At 43.5% G+C, this 27,561-nt stretch overlaps 1 protein-coding gene across 5 annotated transcripts in view; it reads right to left on the bottom strand.

Moving 5' to 3' along the window:
• The window catches only part of ltbp1 (latent transforming growth factor beta binding protein 1), a 425,536-nt gene that overhangs the window by 178,519 nt on the left and 219,456 nt on the right, over positions 1–27,561 (bottom strand). For all 5 annotated transcript variants that reach the window (XM_043695510.2, XM_043695509.2, XM_043695511.2 and 2 more), the window contains 7 exons: positions 16,614–16,739; positions 15,940–16,062; positions 14,620–14,739; positions 13,350–13,469; positions 8,889–9,011; positions 5,033–5,155; positions 2,553–2,675 (listed from right to left, as the gene is read on the bottom strand). In XM_043695510.2, the coding sequence (XP_043551445.2) occupies positions 2,553–2,675; positions 5,033–5,155; positions 8,889–9,011; positions 13,350–13,469; positions 14,620–14,739; positions 15,940–16,062; positions 16,614–16,739 (858 nt within the window). The remainder of the gene's footprint in view (positions 1–2,552; positions 2,676–5,032; positions 5,156–8,888; positions 9,012–13,349; positions 13,470–14,619; positions 14,740–15,939; positions 16,063–16,613; positions 16,740–27,561) is intronic.

Genomic DNA, 27,561 nt, shown 5'->3' on the forward strand with positions numbered 1-27,561 from the left:
AATCCCAACAGTGTTGATTGAGACCATTCAGCCCATCGAGTCTACACCAACCCTCCAAAGACCATCCCACCTACTCCCTTCACCCAATCTCTTAACCCCACATTCACCACAGCTAATACACGTAGACTACACATCTCACCCACCCAATCCCTGAACCCCACATTCATCATGGCTAATACACATAGATTACAGATCCCATTCACTCTAGGGCAATTTAGCATGGTCCATCCACCCTAGCCTGCACATTGTCAGACTGTGGGAGGAAACCGGAGCACCAGGAGGAAACCCACGCAGACACGGGAAGGACGTGTAAACTCCACACAGACAATCACCTGAGGCTGGAATCGAACTGGGGTCCCTGGTGCAGTGAAGCAGCACTGTTAACCACTGAGCCACCGTGCTACACCATTACCCCAAGTCACAAAGGTCAGGCACCCTTCAGTAACATCTCAACCTCTCTCTCACTTGCGAGCTACAAACACTTGGCAAAAATAGGATTACAGGTTTCAAATTGCTACATGTGGATTATGATTAATAACTCTATTCAACTCAGGCATTGTAGGGTTTAGCAGGTTTTGATCTTTAGATAATGATCACGGGACTGATTTAGTGCCAAACACTCTTACAATGATGCTATTACTGTGCTACGCTCCAGTGAGATTGCACTCCATTTTTTTCACTAAGGCCTCAAGGTACCAGGTACAAAGCCTTAAATCTTATACTCAGGACTAATTAAAAGCTTTGTCTTCTTTCTGAAGCAAGCAAACATAATTAACTATCACTCATTCTATTCCACCCAAGGCAGTTTTCAGTCAGATGAATGCACATGAGAAGAAGAGAGAGAACCTGTCTAACATAAGCCGAATAAAGCACGGGACTAGATGTGCAGGTATCCATTGCAAGTTTATGGAAATTGTAGCAGAGTCTGCTGGGGCCTTTTAATTCACCAGGCTGGAAAATTTCTTCTGCTACATCAAATTATCACTTAAAGGAAAAAAGAAGCCAGGAATTGCCTGTAATAGAAAAAAATATAATTGGAAGCAAAATGCATTTGATTCTCGAGTGTACGAGTCAATGTTTACTAAGTACTGAGCTGAAAACTCCTGTTAACGTCAAATAGTGTTCACGAACACCTGAGAGGGCAAATGTTCCACTCCCAAATATTCTCCCTCGTCTAGACAAGGCAACTCTCGGACCACTGAGAAGTTTCTGGTGGAGGATGTTTGTCACAAAAAAATTACCTTAAGAAACTGGGGGTGAAAGGTTAACATTCTGACAATTTGCACTGATGGTTTCCTAATCTTTGCGGCCCAGTTCCAATATTTCTCTCTCCACTGATACTGTCGATCTGATGAGCAGTTCCAGCATTTTCTGTTTGTATTACAGATTTTAAACACCTCAAGCATTTTCCTGGTGTGTGGAAGGGTCTCACTCTCCATTAGTGAGGACACATTAGTAGTTAATAAGTGAAATAAATAACTATTTTACTGACTGAATTGAGGATGCTCCATTATATTTTTTAAACTGCCAGTGCCCTGTTTAAAGAATTTGAATGTGGCCTGAATGAATATTAGTACGTACTATGAAATCCCAAGAGCTCTTTTCTAACCTCCCTGTTTTTGCAGCGTTGTTCATGTCCATACCAGAGGCTGCCTATGTTACTTAAGGCAGTTCCCAGCAGATATAACAGATCCAGCACAGTGAGGACTATGGTCCAAGAGCTCCAATTATAGGGGCTCAACATTAACTTTCAAACACTTTCTGGACACAGGACAAGGATTGGAGAACAGGGATACTGAGGAGATGAGAATTAAAGGAGCAAAGATATCTCGGAGAGCCTTAGGGCTAGAGGAGGTTAGAGAAATAGGGAGGTGCAAGGTCATGTGGTGATTTGAAAGCAAGAACAATAATTATGAACTCAAGGTACTCCTTGACGAGCAGCCAATGTGGATCAGCGAGCCACAGAGGCAACAGCAAGATTTGGTCTGAGTTAGGAGATAAGTAGCCGAGCTTTGGACATCCTCGGGCCTATGGAGGATGAGACATGGTTGGCCGGGAGAGTGCTGGAATGGTCAGGGTGCGGCAGAAGCAAAAGGCATGGAGAGGAGCTCCAGCAGCAGATCAGCTGAGGCACCCAGAGACTTGGACAACATCACAGTCTTAGTGGCCGGATGGATATGTCATTGAAAGCTCGACCCTGGGGCCAAATGGGATTCTGGGGTTGCAAACAGTCAGATCAGCCTTAGGAAACTGTTTGCTCCTGTGTTACCACAACAGAGGCATTCATCTGATTAAATTAAATGGGGTTAATGCATTCATTAATTTCATTGCATTCATTTCCAATACTGAGTAGTACATTTTTAGCCCAATTAAAAGACTTTTTTTGCAAATTTTGCCAATCTTTTGGCAAATTGGATGCGTTTCCCCACACATGTGAGCATTCAATTCCAGGGTGAACTGCCCAGGATAACACAGGCAGGGGCCAGTTACAGGGTACACAAGGCAAAGGACAAGGGAAGACGTGGCACTTCCTGCCAGTATCAATTCTTTACCTTGGCACCTAACACCATTCACCAGCTGGAAGCCACCTGGACACGTGCATGTAAAGGAGCCAGCATTGTTGATGCACACACCTCCCTGGCAAGTATCCGAGTTTTGTTGGCATTCGTCAATGTCTGCAACAAATACGTTCAGAAAGCAATTATGTTGATGCTGCCTCTAAATCTTACCAACAGAATCCACATTATTTATTGCTCCCTCACTAATGGAACACCAACACTTAGAGCAACAATTGCCTCTGTGTAGTTTCCAATGACATATTGGAGCCTCCAGCACTTGGTTTGGTTATGTTGTCTGCAACCCTAGCCAAAGCCTTGAAGAAACAGCATTGGCCAAAAAAAAAAATGACCTTCTCTCTAGTTCGACTGAGGAGCCATGAGCTGAACTTATTGTTTAAAACAACTGAAGGTATATAAAGGACAGTGGACTCTAGATAAAAATGGATGGGTTCTTTGTAGTGAGGTTGTAAACACAGCTTTCCTTAGCTAAATTGAGAGGCAGGCCTCATTCTTCATCACATTTTTTAGAAAGGACTGGAAAAGGCTGACCAACATTTTATTCCACTTGGCGCCTACTTATCATGGCTGTACCCAATAAACAGGGAACACGCTTTTCTTTCTGGTGACCGTGTCTAACACGCACAAAAAAAAGTCCAAGGCAAAGAAAGGGAGGAGGTGGAAAAAGTACCACCTCACAAATTAAACTGTTTAGCTTCCTTTTCTAGAAGCTGACAGAATTATGTACAGCATACAGTGGCTCAGTGGTTAGCACTGCGGCCTCACAGCACCAGTATCTGAAGTTTGATTCCAGCCTTGGGTGTCTGTCCGTGTGGAGTTTGCACATTCTCCCCGAGTCTGTGTGGGTTTCCTCTGGGTTCTCCAGTTTCCTCCCACAATCCAAAGATGTGCAGGTCAGGTGAATTGGCCATTCTAAATTGCCAATAGTGTTAGGTGCATTAGTCAGAGGGAAATGGGTCTGGGAGGGTTACTCTTCGGAGGGTCAGTGTGGACTGGTTGGGCCGAAGGGCCTGTTTCCACACTGTAGGGAATCTAATTTAATCTCTAATCATCATAGACAAAGGCCATTCGACCAGCCAGGGCTGTTTCAGCTCGTTAAAAGAACAATCCCGCTTGGTCCCACATTCCTGATTTTGGTGCCTGAACCTGCAAGTTCCACATTCTGTTTAAATTACCCAATCAGATCAACCCCTGCTGATTTTGTCAGGTGGAACATCCCAGATCCTCAGAACCACAGAAACCATTTCTCTTCAACTCTCCCCGAAATCTCCTGCCAAAGATTTCAAATCAACTCCTAATTGAACCATGTCCTGGAGGAAATGTTTCATCACTGGCAGCTCTCATTGTCTCACAGTGTCAATGGAAGGTTGACCTTTCAGATTTAAGTGATGAAGATCCCAACGAATGGACTAACTAAGCACCAATCACTCAATTTGAGCCCAACACATTTTAGAATTGTAGAGTCTTAAAGTATGGAAACAGATCCTTTGGTCCAACTCATCCATACTGACCAAGTTACACAAACTAAACTAGTCCTGCTTGCCTGTATTTTGCCCATATCCCTCCAAACCTTTCCTTTTCATGTACCTGTTCAAATGTCTTTTAAATGCTGTACTTTACCAGCGTCTACCACTTCCTCGGGAAGTTCATTCCACATACGAGCCAACCTCTGTTTGAAAATGTTGCTCCTCAGATCACTTTTAAATCATTCTCCTCTCATATTAAACCTATGCTCTCTAGTTCTGGACTCTCCTACCCTAGGGGAAAGACCTTTGCTATTCACCTTATCCATGCCCCTCATGATTTTATAAACCTCTATATGATCACCCCTCAACGTTTGACCCTCCAGGGGAAAAATGTCCCAGCCTATCCAACTTCTCCCCATGACTCAAACACTCCAGTTCCAGCAACATCCTTCTAAATCTTTTCTGTACCCCCTCCAATTTAATAATATCCTTCCTATTGTAGGATGATGTCAAATCTACACAGTACGCCAAAAGTGGCCTCAACAACATCCTTTGGAGTGGAGAGCATGCTCCGGAACTGCAGAACATGAGCACATTCAGACAACTGGGAGAAACCAATGCCCTAAGCACCCCTCCATCTCTCCAAGCATCTTTCTCCAATAAACTTTCATGTTGCAAATATTCTACTCCATTTTAAATAGAGGCTGGAAATATTACACTGAGAAACAACAAAGGACAATTAACTTCCCTCACATTTTAAGGGGTGATGCTGAAGGGACTGTGTGATTTTTATGCAATATTCACCTCACTTTACAAAACAGCCAGCTACTGCTTTGGAATTCTAATTGACCCTGCTGAGCCAAGTCCTCATTCTATCTCGGTGAATGTTACCAAAGGGAATTTTCTACAAACACATACACTGGTGCACAGCCAGTGAAAATTAAACCCAACAAGAGGTCTGCTGAGGGTATTCTATGAAATTGCTGTCACCTTCACACTGGTCCCTTGTGGCAGTCAGACGGTAACCCAAGTTGCATTCGCAGAAGAAGGAGGCCTCTGTATTCGTGCATTGCCCATTGGTGCACAGAATCGCATCTTGACACTCATTCACATCTGCACCAAAGAAGAAACAGATGAGTCATTCCTCTTTCCAACGTGTTGCAAACTTTGTTTCATCAAAAGTGAATGCCCTGATTAACCTCTGAACCAGAAAACCAAATCGGACAAATTTGCAAAGAGACGGGAAATCTGCCCCATCAAATTACCATCAAACTGCTAAAGACAAAGGCCATTCTCCTTCTGGAAACCTCTGGTTCTCAATACCGATTATATATTAGGGAGTTATTACAGACACTGAGACATACTCAGAGGTACCCTGAAATGCACTGCCTCAACTTTGAGTGCATAGATAATTGAAAGATTTTTTTTCAGGCTAAGGAGAAACGAGGTGGAGGCTGGGCCTATTGGGTAGTGCCTTCAAAGAAAAACCACTGAATCAGGGGCTGAATTTTTTTAATTTATTCACTCATGGGATGTGGGTGTTGCTGGCTGTGCCAGTATTTATTGCCCATCCCTAGTTGATCTTGAGAAGGTGGTGGTGAGTTGCCTTCTTGAATCGCTGAAGTCCATATCCAGTAGGGAGACCCACAATGCCCTTGGGGAGGGAATTTCCAGATTTTGACCCAATGACAGTGAAAGAATGGCAATATATTTTTCTGGTGTGCCCATGTATCTGCTGCCCTTGTCCTTCTAGATGGAAGTGGTCGTGGGGTTTGGAAGGTGCTGTCTGAGGATCTTTCGTGAATGTTTGCAGGTGGCACACACTGCTGCTCCTGATCATCATTGACTGGGAGAGTGGACACTTGTGGATGTGATGCCGATCAAGTGGGCTGCTTTGTCCTGGATGGTGTCAAGCTTCTTTAGTGTTATTGGGGCTGCACTCATCCAGGAAGTGCAAGGCGTTCCATCACACTCCTGACTTGTGCCTTGTCAATGGAGGGCAGGCTTCAGGGAGTTATCCTTTCTCAGTTGTATCATCCTATAGGATATATATCCCATGAGCTGGAGGAACACACACAGTGATATACATGCACAGGCACACATACAAAAGTTTATGGAGAGAAATTAGACCTTGGGCCCATGTTGGCAGATGGTGGAATGGGTGGGGTAATATAAATGTTAACTACAACTGAGCGAAGAATGCAGCTATGGTGAAGCTAGAACATGAGAATTGGGCAATGGAAGGAATCACAATGGGATGATGACAATATTGGAGTCAGTTATTTGGCACAAATCCAAGAAACCAGTCAAGTTTGATAGGGGTCTCCATTGAAATTGGCTGCTGGAAAATTGTGGAATTGGGTCAAATTCTGCCAGGACTAAACCCCTTCAAACAACAGGGAGGGAAATTTCTCCTAAACTTCTTGAAAAGACAAACAAGAATATAACCAAAATAGTAAATTCTTCAAAGGAACTGCGTTCCCTTTGGCACCTTCTGTGAACTCAGTTTGTCACAAATTAGCCAAACACGGTGGCTCATTTTCCACACAGCAAGATGCAAACAGTAATTGAGGTAAATTGCAAGACAATGTTTTTGGTGATGTTCATTGAGTGATAAAAATTGATTGGAACACCGCTGGAGTTCCGTTTGCTCTACTGGGAAACAATGCCATGAGATCTTTTACAAGCACCTGAGAGAGCAGAAAGGACCTAAGTTTCAAACCTCACCTGAAGTTTTTCCTCCAATAAACACTCAAGGTTCAGCCTCAAATGTCCCTAAATCTCTGCACTGGAGCTTGACTCCATGGTCTTCTGACCAAGAGGTAATATCACTGAACCAAAGCTGACACTGAAAGAGGATTATATTCTTAGACTTTCGGCTCTCTACTGGCTTAAAGTCGGAGTTCAAGTGGCATGAGGATGTCTGAGTGGTAATTCCTGAAGATAGTGAGGACTGCAAATGTTAGAGAATCAGAGTGGATAAAGAGTGGAGCTGGAAAAAGCACAGCAGGTCAAGCAGCATCAGAGAGAGGGAATCAACGTTTAATCCTGATGAAAGGTTCCAAGCTGACACAGCGACTCCCCCTCTCCTCTGATACAGCTTGACCTGCTGTGCTATTTCCAGCTCCACACTTCATCCATTCTGCCAAGTACTTCCTCCCTCAGAACTGGGATGGGGAGACAGACTGCAGAACATTCTAGAACTGTACTCCTGCACCTCTAAGCTCCAGTACAGCAGCGGGTTGTCCAACCTCCTTGTCGAGAGTTTGTCAGTTAAGTAGGGAGATCAAAAGAGGAAAATGCTTCCTTTTGCTAAAACGTTGACTCACAGGCCTCTGCATGCTTCAGGACCCCAGTCGGGGAAATACATGGGGGTCCCCAAGCCCATAATTGCCGGCGTGCAGACATGGGAAGCTACTTTCCTAAAGGTAACCTCTCACATGACCCAACCCAGTGCCATATTAAGGATAGCCGACAGGCTCTCAATAATGCAGGCCCAATCACAGGGCAGGTAGCAGCCAAAAAGCCTTGTCCGCTCCATTGAGAGATGGGGCGCTGCTGAGTCAGGGGAGAAAACACAGGAAAACCTCTCAGAGAAATTGCCCTCAAGGTTTGGGGAGGGTGAGGAGGGCGGGAAGGGGGGAAAGGATAGTAAGTCTGCAGTGAAATCTCAGTGGGATTGAGCTGGTCGAGCCTTCTGATGAGAGGGGAAACCCCTCCTGTACAGTTTTTGGGTCATGGTCATGGCCTGTGTAACTGTCTGCCCACCTTTAAGGATGGAGTGTCAGGTTCCAATATCCTCCTCCCCACCTCCCAGGTTGGCACAGGGAGTCTGCCTCTATTACAATGGTGCCTCCCCATGTGGCAACTGGATTGGAGGTGCCATTGCTTGGCAAGCACAAATTATTGCCTTGACTGGGCCTTTAATTACTTTAGTTAGCTGTCTGCATTGTGTAAGCAACTGATGCAAATCCTGGGCCTCTCCCTAGAAATGTAACTGGTGACAGGAACACGTTGGGGAAGTCAAACTCCTGATTGGCAGCTGGTCTGAGAAGAGACCAGATCTTTACTCCGTTTCAAGTTTATTTACAAAGAGAATCCTGACAGATGCTTAGCTCCAAAATCCATTACCCAACACCAGTGTCAATATGCTTTCGCTTTTACACTTCTGATCAAGTGTTTAAACTAATTAACTAATCCAGAGCCAGTTAAAGAAGTGCTGTAGTTCAAAGGAAGTTTACAAAATTTAAGCAAAATACCATTCCTGAGGGTGACCATGAACCCCAGGACACTCCTTGTACCCACAGGTCACAGAAGACCTCTAGTGTATCAGAGGACCCTGTGTGCTACTCTTCAGGAACAGCCAGTTGTGAAGGGTCATTTTCTAGGCACAAATGTAATCATCTAATGAATGCACCCCATAACCACACACTTAACCTTAATCTGTTTAGTTTTCAGGACAATCATCCTGAATGGCTACCTACCAGCTATCCTGATTTGGAGATGCCAGTGTTGGACTGGGGTGTACAAAATTAAAAATCACACAACACCAGGTTATAGTCCAACAGGTTTAATTGGAAGCACACGAGCTTTTGGAGCCACGCTCCTATCACCTGATGAAGGAACGTCGCTCCGAAAGCTAGTGTGCTTCCAATTAAACCTGTTGGACTATAACTGGTTTTGTGTGATTTTTAACTTTGTACCAGCTATCCCACTGCCAAGCCCATCCTTACTGTCAATTAAATGATTCAATTTCATAAACAAAACCATTTAACTGCTTTACTTTGGTGACCTGATGCTAAACGATGTGGCCATCTGCGATGTTAATCCCTGTGGGAATGGTTACCTTTGCACAGTTTGCCATCAGGGGATGGTTCATAGCCTCGGTTACAGGTACAGATATAGGCCCCCTCAAGGTTCGAACATCTGCCATTTGCACAAGCTGATCTGTTGAGGCATTCATTAACATCTGGGGGGAAGAAAAGGAGCAGGGGTCAAAAATCAGACTTCCAAGGACAACACAGACAAATCTCGGCCAATTTCAAACAGGTAACAAAAGACAATGAATGTTAGAATTGAACAAACAGTCCTGGGGAGGAGAGTGAATGATGAAAAGACAAAGAAACACCTGGAATGCTGTTTCGAAAATAATCTGCTGATACATTTATCATGGAACATCTGCAGCATCCATCTGCCGGTCCATTTAAGAAATGACTGTCTGGATGGGTCTCAAATTGCCTTTTTCCCAGCATGCGACCATATGTCCTACTGTAACAGGAAACTGACAAGAGATACAGTTGATTCCTGATGAGCCCCTGGCCGGTTTGCCGGGAGGGAGTAAGCTTGGATCAAGCTTTCCACACTTGCCTTCCAATCACAATTTCTAATATTTGTACCTCAGGGCATAGAATCCAAATGTAAATATCAATTGTTTATCTCTGATGACAGAGAATGAAGAATTTGTTCAACCTAAAATGATATTTAACAAAGTATTGAAAGTCAAACTTAATGCACTTGAGTGGCTTTGTTCATATTAAGTTTGAAATACACACCGTGGCCAGTACATGTGCTAAAAAGGTGACATCTGCAGTGGAACAGATTCGATCTCCTGTAACATTGCACATAATAAGTTAGAGGAAGTGATCTCTTCCTTAGCTACTTCTGTCTTCACATTTCTCTCTCGCCCATTGTCTCTCTATGTCCACCTTTTTTTTCTCTTTTTTTAACAGCCCACTTCATGGCTCTTTTTGCCTCAGCACCCTCTTCCCTATCCTTTCTCTTGTGTGATAGTCTGAGAATAAGGGGTAAGCCATTCAGGACTGAGATGAGGAAGAATGTCTTCACTCAGAGAGTTGTGAACCTGAGGAGTCCTCTCCTACAGGAAACTGTTGGGGTCAGTTTGTTAGATACATTCAAGAGGGAGCTGGACATGGCCCTTGAGGCTAATGGAATATTCAGATTGCATGATCAGCCATGATGCAGGCTCGAAGGGCAGAATGGCCTACTCCTGCACCTATTTTCTATGTTTCTATGACTCCAGGCAGTTTCTCCGTAGCCACAGCAGGTGAGACAGAGATAATGGGGAAAATATGGCTAATAGGGTGCCCTTGGGCCCCACTAAAATGTTGCATCTCTATCCAACAGAGCAATGTTGCAAACTGTTGTCTTAAACAGATCATTGATAACAAACAGCTACACCAATTATTTTCAGATGTGAGAGGTGACCCAAGAGCTACTAGCAATCAGTCTGTACAGTTTTCAGAGTAGGCTTCTAACCAGCAGAAACGATAAGCATCTAATCAATCAGCAACAAATTGTTTCAGGAACAACGAAAATGACTTAACCAGGAAAAGGGGAAGGCAGCACACCGGGTACAATCCTGGAGCAAAAGGGAATTTTCACAAAAGCCCACACTCGACTGCTCATCAAAATGGACAGACGTTCGGCGATATCCTCACAGTAAAACGCAGAGAAAATTAAAAAAGAGTGTTGGGCGTGGGGGGGGGGGGGGGGTGGCGGGAGACGAAATCTTTACGTTGAGCAGGTGGTGCCTGTTTGTAGACCACAACCAGTAAGTGCTTTCATCAAGCTTCAGGAAGCAGGGAGTTGCACGCCAAAGCCAAAGTAAATATTGGCTTTGGGCTGGTTCAGATATTCAGCACAAGACCAGAAGAACTGAAGGCATTAATTCACAGAACAGGAACCACTACAATAAAACTGGCCGTGCGTTTATCAATGAAATTGAAAGTGTTCATGGAACAACATGCAGGATTTCACGAAAACTCACAGGAGAAGAAGCAGTGAAATTTACTGCTTGAATAAATTAATGGCATTGGACACACACTATCACATAGCAAAGTGGATGCTTTTAAGGGGATTTTTGTTTGCGATATTCAGTGTTTCGCCTGTAATGATGCTTTCATTATTTCCCCAGATTCAAATCATTAACCAGAGAATCATGATGCTATACTCCCTCCCTATCCTGGTACATATTTATTTCTATCAGATTATAATGTCAATATTGTTAAATTTGGCGGCACAAGGTACTTGGGAGATAGAACAGCAAACACATAAACAGTAACAGAGTGATCACAGTACAGAGCAGATGAAAAACTTCATTAAAAGAGAAAGGTATTGACTTTGTGTTAATCCAAGTGACATCCCCCCTTTGTCAACTTATATGGTGCAATGTGGAAGTATTGGAAAAGGTGCAGAGGAGATTTACCAGGATGTTGCCTGGACTGGAGGGAAGGTCTTGTGAGGAAAGGCTGAGAGACTTGGGTCTGTTCTCTTTGGAAAGAAGAACGCTAAGAGGGGATTTGATAGAGACATACAAGATGATCAGAGGATTAAATAGGGTAGAGAGTGAAAGTCTTTTTCCGAGGATGATGACGTCAGTTTGTTCGAGGGGGCATAGCTACAAATTGATGGGTGATAGGTTTAAGACAAATGTCAGAGACAGGTTCTTTACTCAGGAAGTGGTAATGGCATGGAATGCCCTGCCTGCCAATGTAGTTACCTCAGCCACATTAGGGAGATTTAAACAATCCTTGAATAAGCACATGGATGATGATGGGATAGTGTAGGGGGATTGGTTTAGATTAGTTCACAGGTCAGCGCAACATCGAGGGCCAAAGGGCCTGTTCTGCACTGTAATGTTCTATGTTCTAGTAATAGTGGAGTGTGCTCAGAGTTTTGGTATACATGTGCTGGTACATTCCCCAAGTCTTCACCATTCCATCTCTCGACTTTCTCCAACATTTTGATCAGGTTAATTCAGCAGCTCAATGTTTCATAATGTGCCAACAGGCCTTTTTTTGTATTTCATATCCACCAGAGATAACCATCCTGCTACTTGGTTGAAAAGACCCTCAAAGTCATGACTGTGATTATTTTCTGGAACCTACTTTTAAAATGAGTGGTCTGGATTTTATCAGCAAGGTTAAGGTACAGAATGATAAGAGATCTGATGGTGAATTACAAATTGAGTAGTTCCATTAAGCAAATCCATTATCACATTATCAATAAGTCCCTTACTCCCTTCTCTTTACACCTGACTTACTGTCTTGAAAAATGCCAAGTTGTCTATATTTTATGTTAAACAAGTCCCTTGCATTTTGTTTGGATGCATATTGCACTCACACTCAATGAGATGGTCAGTAAATGGTAAAGGAAACTGCTGTAGCAGCTGAATGTGTGATTAGTCCCATAATATTTCATACCTTAACATTTTAGCAACTGGATGACAACACACTGTAAACAACATAATTTATAGTGAATATGTCACAGAAGAATAAAAACTAAAGGAACTGCTGATGCTGCAAATCGAAAACAAGAACAGAAATTGCTGGAAAAGCTCAGCAGGTCTGGCAGCATCTGTGAAGAGAAATCAAGAGTTAATATTTTGGATCACTCGACCTGAAACGTTAACTCTGATTTCTCTCCACAATGCTGCCGCACTTGCTGAGCTTTTCCAGCAATTTCTGTTTTTATGTCACAGCAAAATGTAAAATACATTATTAAAGTGAAAACTTGTTTATGTCAGAGATCAAATTCACTATTCTCTGCAGGAAACCATGCTCAAAGGGAACATGGACCGGAAGATTGGCACCACAGATTGGTAACTCTATCTTTCACTAACAATCACTTCAAGCTTGGTTCCTGTCCAGGAAAGCAGGATTGCTGAATTCATCCTGAGATTTTATCTTTAGTCTTCAGAAAAGATTTAGAAGGGTTTTGCTAGAGTTGGAGGATTTGAGCTACAGGGAGAGGCTGAATAGGCTAGGGCTATTTGCCCTACAACGTTGGAGGCTGAGGGGTAACCTTATAGAAGTTTATAAAATCATGAGGGACATGGATAGGATAAATAGACAAGGTCTTTTCCTTGGGGTGGGGGAATCCAGAACTAGAGGGCATAGGTTGAGGATGAGAGGGGAAAGATATAAAAGAGACCTAAGTGGCAACTTTTTCATGCAGAGGGTGGTGCGTGTATGAAATGACCTGCCAGAGGAAGTGGTGAAGGCTGGTACAATTGCAACATTTAAAAGGCATCTGGATGAATATATGAATAGGAAGGGTTTAGAGGGATATGGGCCAAGTGCTGGCAAATGGGACTAGATTAGGTTGGGATATCTCATAGGCATGGAAGAGTTGGACCGAAGGGTCTGTTACCGTGCTGTACTTCTCTATGACTCACATCAAATGTTTGCATGGAAGAACAATTTTTATTTGGAAACTTTCAAATGAGAATGCTTATTTGACAAACTCACTCTTGATGTACCAGAACCAGTGAGACTACAGAACATACCTACGCATTGGCCATTTCTGCCTGTGTATCCATCTGGGCAAGACACACACTCATAAGAGCCAGGATTGTTAATGCATCTTCCAGACGGACATTTGTTGGAATCCTGGCATTCATCAATGTCTGTGAATTTAAACAAATCACAGAGTAAATTCAGCTGACATTTGAAAAAGCTTCAAGTTCAATTTCAGTGTTCTGAAATAACAGAAAAGGGTGACATTTTAAAGGGACTCCATCCTAGTTCCGTAATTGTTAGGTTGTAGTTCAATTGCTGACAAAACTGCTGAGCTCCTAACAGATTTGGTTATGACACTACGAGTCCACGAGGAGCAGATTTCTGATGGATATTTAAAGACACAACCCGGGCCAGTGTGCCTTTAAGATTCATTTGGTGTTCAGGGCTGATGTTAGACAGACAATAATGTCCCAGACACTTCGATGGAGCAGTTCCACACAGTGCCATCAGAATTAGTTCTGCTTCCCACCCAGCTTCTCAGTGGACCCTGTTGCATTGATCAGTGGCTGAGACTCAAGAGAGCAGTGAGTGGTCAGTCACTGCAGAGACGCCATTTTTCTTAAAGCCGAGATCATGGCAAATTGGCCAAGCGCTTGGGCCCAACTGCAGCAAGACTCAAGGTTCAGAAGCTAGCATGACTAAAGAGACTGAGAGAGAGAGAGAGAGAGAGAGAGAGAGAGCCAGCCAAACAATCATTAGCAACAAACGAGCTGAGAGCTGCTTTCGTAAACTTTGTGAAGCAAAAGTGATTAGAATTGCCTACTTAGTGATAATAGTGGCGAAGAAATTAGTTAGGGTGGAGGTTGGGAGGGAGGACATAAAAGGCCATGGCTGCATTTCTTCCACCCCACAACCCTTACCACACCCCATTCTCATGCCTTTGATTTCACTCTTGGCAATCGTTTTTTTGGGTGTGCATCCCTTTTGTTTATTTTTCTACATAAGATTTTCAGATTAATTTTCAGTTCCTCCCTGTAATTCTCCTGGCTCCAGTGTAGCGACTATGACACAACAATGGGTGGCTCAGAGACAAGACTAAATTGGACACATACTGCTGCTGTGATTTTTCGAAGAAATTATCCTCCCCTGCCTTCCATACTCCCCCATGTCTTTAACCATCACCTAATTCTGTTGCCAAAATAATGTGACAGAAAGGTTTGTGTGAAAATATCCCACTCTATTGCCAAAACCTGCAACTTTATACTTAAAGATATTCAGTACAACAGGATCTGTGAAAGGAACTGGAGACAGACCCACCTTCACACTGTCCTCTGTTCATTTTGTATCCAGCATCACAGAACTGGCATCTGTAGGAGCCTACAACATTAATGCAATGACCTTCTCCACAGATATTGGGGCTCAAGCACTCATCAATATCTTGAAAGGAGATAGAAAAGTATTTGCATTTAGTTGCAAAATAAAATTTGCATCCAGCACAATTCATCTGGCAACATATATTTAACAGTGCATGAATAATGTACATCCGGCATTACATTAGTGGTTTATTTATTCTGTGCAATAAAATGTTTAGGTTAAACGATCTCTTACTGCCTTGACGGACTCTGCTATCAGATTAGTGCAGCATATTTTATCAAATACATACATAAAGAGTTTAACTTCTCCTGATCACTGTTGTTAAAGAAATGACATATGCAGGTTAAATTCCTCATGTTCTTTCAAATTTGGCAACACTCCTTCTAAACTAGACAGTTTAACAATTGGGTAAAATTACTGAGGATGAAGAGTTAAAGACAAGATATGCACTGGCATGTGCAAAACTGTGAGGACTAAGAAACCTCTTACTGAATTCCACTAGCACCAAAGGAAAATCCATCCACTCATACTCGAGTGAGTTTATCTTTGTTTGTCAGCTGGTGGCTGATTTTGATAACATTGAGGGAGCATTGACAGTGAGATTATCCCCTGAGTTAACAAGTGGTGATTCCCAAAACACAATGACTGGGAATTTTCCTGAGGTTTCACCTGTTCCTTATCACACATGGGAAGGTCAAGCAAACCGCGTCCCGACAAGGAGATGTATGTCATGCTTCTGTTGGCGAGTGTGAAATTTCCTAATGAAATTCTCTTCACATACTGTTCCCCATTTTCTCCAGTTAAACCGGAACAGGAAAATTGATCAAGTAAATGTATAGGCTACATTTGAAGTTTGGTAGTGGTTCAAATTCCCTTGCTGTGCAATTTTTAAAATCGTAGAGTCCCTGAAGTGCAGAAAGAGACCACTTGGCCCATCGAGTCCACACTGACTCTCCGAAAAGCATCCCACCCAGACCCAGACGCTGACTTTATCTCCATAACACTGCATTTTCCATGGCTAACCCACCCAGCCTGCACATCCCTGGATACTATGGGGCAATTTAGCATGGTCCCACCTAATCTTTGGACCATGAGAGGAAATCAGAGCACCTGGAGGAAACCCAGGCAGACACAGGGAGAATGTGCAAATCCCATACCAACAGTCACCCAAGGGTGGAATCGAACCCAGATCCCTGGCACTGTGAGGCTGCAGTGCTAACCACTATATCACCCTTGCAATCCTACCAACATGTCAAGCATTACCAGCGCATTCTGTTCCTCTGTCTGATGTGAACCCTCGATGACAGAGGCAGCGGAAGCTTCCCACTGTGTTCTTACAGTATCCATTGGAACACGGGCGCGGAATCTGTGCACATTCATCCACATCTGGAACAGATAGACTGCAGTCAGAAGGAGTAAGGTACATTCATCCTGGTTTGGCTTTGGGTTTCAGAATGGGAGGAATGCACCAAGAGCATGGACAAAGTGAGGTCTGGTCCAAGATAGCAGAGAAGACCATGGATCCAAACAACATCCTTCAGCGAGAGAGTCAGGCTGAACACTTCCTGATCTGCAAAGCCACGCCTGATCCTTGGATTATCTGCCCCTTCATTTGTACCTGTCTGTCTCCTTGCCCCTCTGTCCTTAAAATTGGTAAAGACCAATAATGGATTATGATTGCCACTTGAGCTTTCTCAAGACTTTGAAATGTTTGTTACCTAACTTGAAATTAGCCCATCAATGATTACCGCGTCTTCAAAGTTCACGTACATGTGGCCTCTGACACCTGCTGTATCTGACTGGATCAGCACTTTGAAGCTGTCCTGATGGGGCAGTAGCAGAAAATAGGATGCGGCCAATATATATCTGTTGCAGTCACTCAGGGCCAATCTGCTGTATGACACTGAAAGGGAAAACTATATGTTATATTGTCTTACCAATGCAAGCAGTTTTCACTGTGTTGAGCTGGTAGCCAGGATCACAGTTACACGTGTATCCCTCTGGTAGATTGATACATTGGCCGGGTCCACAGATCCGAGCATCAACCGAGCACTCATCGATTTCTGAAAGCCAAACATTCCACGTTTCAGTAAATTGGTAATAGATATTGAAGCCACTTTGGTTTATTGGACCACAAATCTGTTGTGATATATCTTGCTATAATAAAGATATTTTCTATAAGTGCAACAACTACTTGTATTTATATAGCACCTTAGGTAAAATGTCCAAGCATTCATCAGTACAAGTGTGAATTGCATTAATCTGCACTTTGATAAATGTGAAACAGATCCTGCTTTCCAACCAGACCATGCCAACCATAATGCCAAACTTAGCTAAGTCAGTGTGGTGTGGCCACATCAGCTCACTACACTGTATGAGTTGTTCTTCTCAGTGAAAATTGCTGCCATTATCCTGTTTAAGTATCGGAACAACAAGGCCTACTTGGTCAAGCGTGGTAGAGGAAAACTGCTTCCTGGTCTTTCACTGTTAACAAGATACAGATCATTGCACTAGTTACAGATGACATTGACATAATGGTCATTATTACAGAGACTTGAAAGAAGACATGATGTTAGGTTGCACTCCTCCAAGTCCCTGCCCACAAATCTATGTGACATCAGCAGAGTGGGCGGCGCTAATGAATGCCACAGTATTAACCCTTTCAGACCCACATGCAACAAAATGTATTTGAAATATTGAACTCAATTCTCAATATGTTTCCCTGGGACGACTTAAAAGGAACAGTATTAGCAGTTATAAACTTCGATGGTAGTATGAAAACAATGCCTGTGATTCATATGAAGTCGACATCAAAGGAGACCATTCAGCCTGTTGATTTCTTGCTATCTGCAAGAGCAATTTAACTAATCCCATGCCCTCTGACCTCTCTCCATTCCTCTGTAACTTATCCAAATCCTCTTTGCAAGCAATGCCTGAAATGACTCTGGCCATCCTTTCCAGCAATGGGGCCCAGATTGTAAACACTTGGTAAATGGAAGAAAGCTTTTCCTCAAAGTCACCTTTGTTTATTTTTTCAATCACCTTAACCTGGTGTTGTTTGGTGCCTAACTTCTCAGCCAAAGTGAACAACTCCTCCCTGACTTATCCTCCATTCCTGCAGCCCTGTCCCTGCAAAGTAGACCAAACTATGTAAACTTTGATAAGTTTGCAGAGGAGAAGGAAATGTTACAGAGTGTCATGCAGCAAACCCTTCACCTTTTACCTCTGTTGTTAATTAAGTGGAAGCTGTTTGAATGCCCACCAAATTGGAAGCTTGCTGAAGATGGTGGCATTGACTGATTGATTTATCGTTGTCACATGAACTGAGATACAGTGAAAAGTGTTGTTTTGCGTGTTATATGGGCAGATCATACCATACAAGGTGCAGCAGGGTAGCAGAACAGAGCGCAGAATACAATGTTACAGTCACAGAGAAGGTGCAGAGAGAGAGATCAGAATTAATATTCAAAATATTAATTCAAAAATTTGATAACAGCAGGTAAGAAGCTGTTCTTGAATCTGTTTGTACATATATTCAAACTTTATTATCTTCTCACCGATGGAAGAGAGCGGAATAGAGTATAACCGGGATGGGAGGAGTCTTTGATTATATTGGTTGCTTTCCCGACGCAGTGGGAAGTATAGGTGGGGTTAGTGGATGGGAAAAAGTGAGGACTACAGATGCTGGAGATCAGAGTTCAAAATGTGTTGCTGAAAAAGCGCAGCAGGTCAGGCAGCAGGCTGGCTTGCCTGATGGACTGAACTGAGTTCACAATTCTCTGTAGTTTCTTGCAGTCTTGGGAACGGCAGTTGCTGTTCACACTGTGATGCATCCAGATAGGACGCTTTCTATGATGCATCAATAAAATTTGGTAAGAGACTTTGAGAACATGCTGAACTTCCTTAGCCTCCTGAGGAAGTAGAGACATTGTTGCGCTTTCTTGTCTGTCATGTCAACATGAGTGGACCAGGACAGATAGTTGGTGATCATCACTCCCAGGAACTTGATGCTCTCGACCACATCCACCTCTGCACCATTGATGCAGACAGGAACGTGCCCTCCACTCCCCTTCCTGAAGTCATCGACCAATTTTGTTAACGTTGACAGAGAGATTGGTGTCTTCACACCATGCCGCTAAGCACTCAATTTATTTTCTATGTTCTATCTCGTTGTTGTTTAAGACTCGACCTACAACGATAGTGTTGTCAGCAAACTTGTAAATGGAGTTGGGATGATATTTGGCCACACAGACTCTGTAGTTACACTGTCCCTGGCATCAAATCTTCTTACAAGCCTGAAATGTGCAAGGGAATCACCTTGCTCGCAGTTTTATACTGTCATGTTGCAGTCACAGAATCAAAATGACTGTTTTCTTTGGCAAATGCTGAGATTAACCATAGCAGCCCGATGAGATGACATATTTACTTTTCATGGCAAGCTTCGAGGTCACAGTTGAATGGGTTTCCCAGATGATTTACTGGAGGAATCTGGGCCAGTCCTGCTGCAGGTTATGATGCAGACAGAATGTTGATCTTCCTTTACAACATATACATCAAGTCCCTTCACTTTGAACTCCTTGACTTCTGACAAATGAGCTGGGGACATTGCCAATGAAGTTAAATTGCAGCTTTGGAAGAAAAGGCTCCATTATAGCAATCATTGTTATGGTTTGCTTGAAGTAAAACCAACACTTAAAAAAAGGAGCATACAATCTCCTGTATTCTCCCACAATCCAAAATACCACATTCTTCAATGTTCCCCAGGGTCCTTCCTGCCACAGTTTTCCGTGAGAGAGCCTGGTCTACTTTGGAAGGTTATGAATGGCAATTCACAGTCCATCCTCTCTATTCACAACGTCACGACTATTGGCTAAAAGCTCCACAGTTAGACTGTGAGAAGGCCTTTGGCCAACGGAATTCCTGCGATAAATCAAAATAAATCCAATATTATTGGTATTACTCTGTCCTCAGTGTTGGTTTGGTTGGGATGGTGAAGTTGACATTCTCACCAATTTGCAATGCGTTAACAGCCAGGGACATGGTGTATCTTGTACTATGCTGGAAAAAGCCAGGCTGACCTTCATCCTGTATGCTGAGGAGTGTGTCATAATTAAGACCATAACTGACTTCACATGAACACAAAACTAAATATGTAAATCCTTGAAGGTCAAGTAAACAACAAGGAGAATTGCTAATTTATAATGCAGGCATATAAAATAATTGCACATCCTTCATGTCAGTGCCCAGTGTTATAAGGTATAGTGCAATTATCCTCACGTGCACGAAAGCCCATTTAAAATTGATACAGACAAAATCAAGATCTTGATCAATGTTTCATACACATTAATATTCCTGTTGGCTCTAATGAACGCAACAAATTACATAAAAATCAAAGCAAACATTGCCAAAACATTGTTTTGGATTAGCTTTCTTCCCTCATTCCTATTTATGATTATGGTTACACAAACATTCAATATTTTCTCTACAAATAAGTGAGTAAATTCAATATACATCGCAAGCACTTGGAAAACTTGTGTAAATTTGTATTCTCAGTCATTGTGTCTTCCCAGAGACAGAAACAGAAGGCAGGTGGAAGAAGAGAGAAAATCCAGACATAATGGACATCAGGAGCAGCACTGTGTAAGGAAGTAGGACAATAACATCTGTATCCTGTTCTGGCAGGGCCCAAGCTTTCTGGAAAGACGTACACTTCTGAGAATTACCTCTTAGGATAATCAAAAAAAAGAATTCAGGAAATGTTTGGACATGTAGGGAATTGTAATTACCTACTGAGTCACTTTGGGGCCAATTTTCCAATTAGTTGCTGGCGGCAATGGGAATGTCAGTCATTGATTTTCATCAACAGAGGATTACAGGCAGGGCACTCATCTTTTTCTGACATGTTATGCCAACAGTCAATGCCACTCAGCTACTAGAAGGTTACACTGAAATGTCCTTGGGCATGATGGCATTGCATTTGCTTCAATTCCTGGTTTTGCCTCAGAAGCAACGGTGGTAAACGTGTTCAGAAAACAAGACAGAATCAATCACCTGCTGTACAGAAAGCAGCCGCACGAGGAAGGCAAGTATAGTAGGATGGGCTGTTAAGGTGGAAGGAACGAGGCTGTGTGCAGAAACATGTCAGCAAGGACCAGCAGGGCTGAATGGCCTGTTTCTGCGCAATACCTGATTTCAGTCAGTGAGCAGTACTGGTAGAACCAAAACCTTCCTCAGGAAGGGTCATTCAACCTGAAACGTTAACTCTGATTTCTCTCCACAGATGCTGCCAGACTTGCTGAGTTTTTCCAGCAACTTCTGTTTTTGTTTCGGATCGAGAGCATCCGCAGTTCTTTTGGTTTTTACTGTGATAAACAAGTTGGCAGCCATTGTCGACCAGTGCTCCCATCCTGCCCCTATTTTGAGGCTTGAATACTATCTTTTGAATACAACAGAACACCCTCAACCCCTAGTCCTCATCTTCCATCCTCCACTGCATACATTGCATCATCCTGTGCCACTTTTGCCACATCCAAACAGACCCCACCACCAGAGTTATATTTCCCTCCCCACCCCTACCAGCATTCCAGAGAGTCCATTCCCTCTATGACTCCTTCATCAGGTCCACCCCCACCCCAACAACACCCCCCCCTCCCCTCCACCAGCCCACACACCACACCCAGCACCTTTCCCTGCCACCACAGGAAGTGCAAAACCTGCACGCACACCACTCCCCTCACCTCCTTCCAAGGCCCCAAAGGATCCTTCCACATCCAACAGAAATTCACCCGTACTTCTACCAATGTCATCTACTGTATCCGTTGCACCCGGTGTGTTCTCCTCTACACTGGGAAGACAGGATGCCTTCTTGCGAATCATTTCAGAGAACACCTCTGGGACACACACACCCACCAACCCCACCACCCATGGGCTGAACATTTCAACTCCCCCTCCCACTCTGCCAAGGACATACAGGTCCTGGGCTTCCTCCATCGTCAAACCATTACCACGCGACGCCTGGAGGAAGAGTGCCTCATATTCTACCTTGCGACCCTGCAACCACACGGGATCAGTTTCCTCATTTCCCCTCCCCTCACATTATCCCATTCCCAAGCCCGAACTCAGCACCACCCTCCTGACCTGTCCATCACTTTCCCCATCTATCTGCTTCACCCTCCTCTCCAATCTACCACCTTCTCCCTCACCTTCATCGACCTGTCGCATTCTCAGCTACCTTACCCCCCCAGTCCCTATTTATCTCTCAAACCCCTGGGCCCACAGCCTCGTTGCTGATGAATGGCTTTTGCCTGAAACATCAATTCTCCTGCTCCTCAGATGCTGCCTGACCTGCTGTGTTTTTCCAGCGCCACACTCTCAACTCTTGAATACTGTCCGCGTTGTGATATTGCAGATATCTATGATATTGCATCAATGGTACTGTAGATGTTAATGATATGACATGTTACATATGACATTGTTAGTATCTATGATACTACATGTATCCATGATATTTCATGTACTGATGATCAGACAAACATGTTTCTTTGAGAGTTTAATGACAAAATCAACATGATATCATGTCATGTGATATTCTTCTCTAAAAGTATTGGCCCTCTTGAATTACTATTGCTGCCCTTTTCAATCCCTCAGGAAAACAGTTAGTCAATAAGGCTGTTAAGGAATAGAGCCCAGAGCATATAGATGTTTAATGAATTTAGTTTCTCTGTGGATAGTTCTTCCAATACTTGATCTCAGTGAGAATAGTGTTCATGTTATCAGGGTTAACAGTTAGAAAACACATCAGTCACAATCTTTCATCAGTGGGAATGACGAGGGTGCAGGGATGTGCAAGATCTGGGAGAGCATGGGGGGGGAGTACTGGGGAAAGATCCCATTGAAAATAGGAGCCCATCAGAGCTGGAAGGCAGCTGTTGTAAATCAGCCAGAGAACTGCAAAGACCATTACTGCCTTGGAGCTCTCTTCGCAACATTTCAGCTCACAAACGCACCAGTTTGGGAAGCATTGGTGCAGGCTAATCTAAGGATTCCACACAGGTAGTGATCATGGAATTCTGGCCCACCCAATTCCACATTCCTGGTGTAAACTGATCTCATCCCAGATTGTAGCAGGAAGCCAGTGGTCCTTTGCCCTGGATAAAGGAGGGGGAGAAACAGGTCAATCATTCCACTTTGGATTGCTATCCTGTGAGCCTTGGTGGAGACTGTGTGCTCCAGGCAGAGCCAGGATTAGATTCAGCTATGTTGTTCCCCACTGTCACTCTGAATGCACCCATCACCCAGACTCACTTTGACAAATTTTATATTACAGGAAGTAGCCTTTTGGCCCATCACACTTATGCTAGCACTCTGGAAGAGCTCTCCACTTTTTCTCCCATTTCCTAGGCTTTTGTGAAGCAATCTGTTTCCAATTTTGGGTAATACCTTTTTTCTGGTTGTTATGGATTTTGCCTTCACCACAATCTCTGCCAATTATTCCCCTTTCTTCAATAATCTTACTCGATGAGCGGCCTGGTAGGAAAAGGGTTTCAGCAGCTCATCTCCCCCAACCCTGCAGCATGTCAGGCCTATTCCTGGCCAACACGTGTCTTCAGGTAGCAGTTCAGTTCCAGCTTGCCGTGAAGCAGCTTCAACTGATGCAACAACAACAGGGTAGTTATAGTGGGTGACTTTAACTTCCCCAATATTGACTGCGACTCCCGAAGAGCAAAACACTTAGATGGGGTTGAATTTGCAATGTGCATCCAAAAGGGTTTCTTGAAACTGTATATGGACAGTCCAACTGGAGGAGGGGCCAAATGGGACCCTGTACTGGTGAATGAGCCTTGCCAGGTGACTGACCTTTCAGTGGGAGAACATTTTGGGAACAGTGATCACAACTCTTTAAGTTTTAAGATAGCTCTGAATAAGGATAAGTCAAGACTTTGTTGCAAGATACTAACTTGGGGTAGGGCAGTGTTAGGCCGGAGTTAGGGAGTGTTAATTGGGAGGAGTTGTTATTGGACAAGTTTGAATGTGGGAGTTGTTTAAAGGCCTACTGGTCAGAGTTCAGGACCAGTATGTTCCAACCAAGGAGAAAGGACAAGGATGGGAATGAGAAAGTGAGGACTGCAGATGCTGGAGATCAGAGTCGAAGAGTGTGGTGCTGGTAAAGGACAGCAGGTCAGGCAACATCTGAGTAGCAGGAGAGTCGATGTTTCAAGCATAAGCTCTTCATCAGCTTATGAAAAGCTTATGCTCGAAGCATTGACTCTCTTGTTCCTTGGATGCTGCCCAATGGTATCTACCCCAGGTTATTGAGAGAAACAAGAGAAGAGATTGCTGGGGCCTTGACTGAGATCTTTGTATCTTCACTCTCCAGTAGAGAGGACTCTAATCATATCAGCACCTCTGTTCCTCTGTTCAAGAGAGGAAATAGGGATAATCCAGAAACTATAGACCGCTGAGTCTCACACTGGTGGTTGAGAAGCGATTGGAGAGAATTTTTAGGAATAAGGTTTAAGTGCATTTGGAAAAGCACAGCCTAATTAGTGATTCTTTTGTGCAGGGCAGGTGATGCACAAGTAACTTGATTGAATTTTTCGAGGAGGTGATCGATGAAGGTAGAGCAATGGATGCTGCCTACATGGATTTTAGTAAGACTTTCGACATGGTTCCTCATGATAAGCTAAGCTTCAGATGCATGGGATCCACAGTGACTTAGCCACTTAGATTCAGAATTGGTTTGCCTGTAGAAGGCAGAGGTTAGTGGAAGGGTGTTTGTCAGGCTGGAGGCCCGTGGCTAGTGGTGTTCCGCAGGGATCCATACTAGGACCTCTGCTGTTTGCGATATACATAAATGACTTGATGAAAATGTAGATGGGTGGTTCAGTAAGTTTGCAGATGATACAAAGATTGGGGGAATTGTGGAGAGTGTAGAAGGTTGTCAAAGGATACAGATCAGTTGCAGCCATCCGCGGAAAAATGGCAGATGGCATTTAACTCGGGTAAGTGTGAGGTGATGCACTTTGGGAGATCAAATGTTGAGGAAAAGTGTACAGTTAATGGCAGGACCACAAACATCATTGATGTACAGAGAGTTCTTGGGGTTCAAGTCCATAGCTCCCTGAAAGTGGCCATACAAGTACATAGGGTGCTAAAGAAGGCTTATAGCATGCTTGTCTTCTTTGGTCAGGGAACTGAGTATAAGAGTCAGGATGTCATGTTGCAGCTTTATAAGATTTTGGCTCGGTCACACATCCGCCACATTACAGGAAGAATGTGGAGACTTTGGAGAGGATGCAGAAGAGGTTTAACAGGGTACTGAGGGATCAGAGGGTATGAGCTATAAGGAGAGGCTAGTCAAGTTCGGGTTGTTTTCCCTGCAGTGACCAAGGCTGAGGGGAGACTTGAAAGAAGTCTATACAATTATGAGACGCATAGATAGGGTTGACAGTCAAAATACTTTTCCCAGAGTTTAATACGAGGGGGCCTGCATTTAAGGTGAGACGGGGAAAGTTCAAAGGAGATGTGAGGGGCATGTTTTTACACAGAGAATTGTCAGAGTCTGGAACGCACTACCAGGGTTGGTAAAGGAGGCAGATACAATAGGGGCGTTTAAGGGACTTCTAGATGAGCAGACAAATATGCAAGGAATGGAGGTATGTGGACCAAGGGCAGGCCGCAGGGACTATTTTAACTTGGCATCATGTTCGGCACAAGATCGTGGGTCAAAGGGCCTGTTCCTGTGCTGCACTGTTCTATGTTCAGGGCCTGTTCCTGTGCTGCACTGTTCTATGTTCAGGGCCTGTTCCTGTGCAGCACTGTTCTATGTTCAGGGCCTGTTCCTGTGCAGCACTGTTCTATGTTCAGGGCCTGTTCCTGTGCAGCACTGTTCTATGTTCAGGGCCTGTTCCTGTGCTGCACTGTTCTATGTTCAGGGCCTGTTCCTGTGCTGCACTGTTCTATGTTCAGGGCCTGTTCCTGTGCTGCACTGTTCTATGTTCAGGGCCTGTTCCTGTGCAGCACTGTTCTATGTTCAGGGCCTGTTCCTGTGCAGCACTGTTCTATGCTCTATGTAACTGCAGAGAGAGCTCCATTTTCTGCTCTTAACTGATTTGCCTAATTATTTCCAACGTCAGCATCTAATTCAGAGTTGGGAAGAGAAAATTAGTTTGCACCAAATTTTGAGAGTAAGGCACATCAGTACAATGTCACTGTGTGTCCAGAAGCTGTTGAATTTGACCAAGCTCTCCTATCCATGACACCCACAATCCATGTGCTCACTAATGCTGCGATCTTCTGTAATGCCTGTGTAACGATAATGGTTTGACTGTGTATAGCCTGAAATGGTATTCAGAGCTCAATCAGTGCTAACTCTGCCTATTTTTTTCCCAATTTCAAAGCCAAGTCCTTAAACGCTAAGCATTATGGCACTCATTAACAAGCTCAATAACTTGATTGAGGTTTTTGGAGGAAGTAACCAAGAAGATTGATGAAGACAGAGAGACAGACATTGTTCGCTTGGACTTTAGTAAAGCCTTTGGCAAGGCTCCACATGGTGAACTAATTAATAAAGTTAGATCACATGGGATTAAGGGTGAGCTTGTCAATTGGATACAAAATTGGCTTAAAGACAGGAGCCAGAGAGTGATAATGGAGGATTGTTTTTCAGTCTGGAGGCCTGTGACCAGCAGTGCTCCACAGGGATTGGTCTGGGTCCACTTTTGTTTGCCATTTATATCAATGATTTAGATGAGAATCTAGAAAGCATGATTAATAAATTTACGGATAACACCAGGATTGGTGGTTTTGTGGACAGTGACGAAGGTTATCTAAGATTACAAATAGATCTTGATCAATTGGGTCAATGAGCCATGGAGTGGCAGATGGAGCTAGATATTGCATTTTGATACAACAAACAGTGGCAATACTTATACAATTAAAAGCTGAGGCTTGGGCACTGTTATAGAACAGAGATACCTCAGGATTCAGGTACATAATTCTTTGAAGTTTATATCAAACCACCTGATGAAGGAGCAGCGCTCCGAAAGCTAGTGCTTCCAATTAAACCTGCTGGACTATAACCTGGTGTTGTGTGATTTTTAACTTTACATCAAATATAGATAGTGTGGTTAAGAAGGCATTTAGCATGTTTGCTTTCATTGCTCAGACATTTAATCATAGGAATTGTGGCATTATGTTGAGGTTGTACAGGATGTTGGTGGGGTCTCTTCTGAAGTACTATGTCCAATTCTACTTCGCCCTGCTATTGGAAGAATATTATTAAGCTGGAGAGGGTTCAGAAGATTTTTACCCGGATGTTACTGGGAATGTAAGGTTTGAGTTATAAGGAGAATCTGGATAGGCTGGGATGTTTCTCACTGGAGCATAGGAGGTTGAGAGGTGACCTTATAGAGGTTTATTAAATCATGAGGGCTATAGATAAGGTGAATGGCAGATGTCTTTTCCCTAGGGTAGGGATTTCAAGAGTAAGGGGCATATTTTTAAGGAGAGAGGAGAAAGATTTAAAAAAGACATGAGGGACAATTATTTTACATGGAAGGTGGTTTGTGTGTGAAATAAACTTGCAGAGGAAGTGGTAGATGTAGGTATAGTTACAACATTTGAAAGACATTTAGATACGTACACTAATAAGAAATGTTTGGAGGGATATGGGTCAAGCACAGGCAGGTGGGACTATTTAGTTTGGGATTATGGACTGGTTGGACCGAAGGGTCTATTTCCGTGTGATATGACTCTATGATTGTTTAAGGAAAAATGCCAGGACATCGGAATATTGTTCGAGACACAACATTGTTTTTGACAAAATTGAAGGACCTTTGCGGCAGGGGTACAGACCAACGAAAATTGTTTTTGCCCAGTTTTTGG

Source organism: Chiloscyllium plagiosum, unplaced genomic scaffold, assembly GCF_037043375.1.
Source record: "Chiloscyllium plagiosum isolate Xiang-an unplaced genomic scaffold, Cpla_swu_hap1 HiC_scaffold_10, whole genome shotgun sequence".
NCBI classification, from domain to species: Eukaryota; Metazoa; Chordata; class Chondrichthyes; order Orectolobiformes; family Hemiscylliidae; genus Chiloscyllium; species Chiloscyllium plagiosum.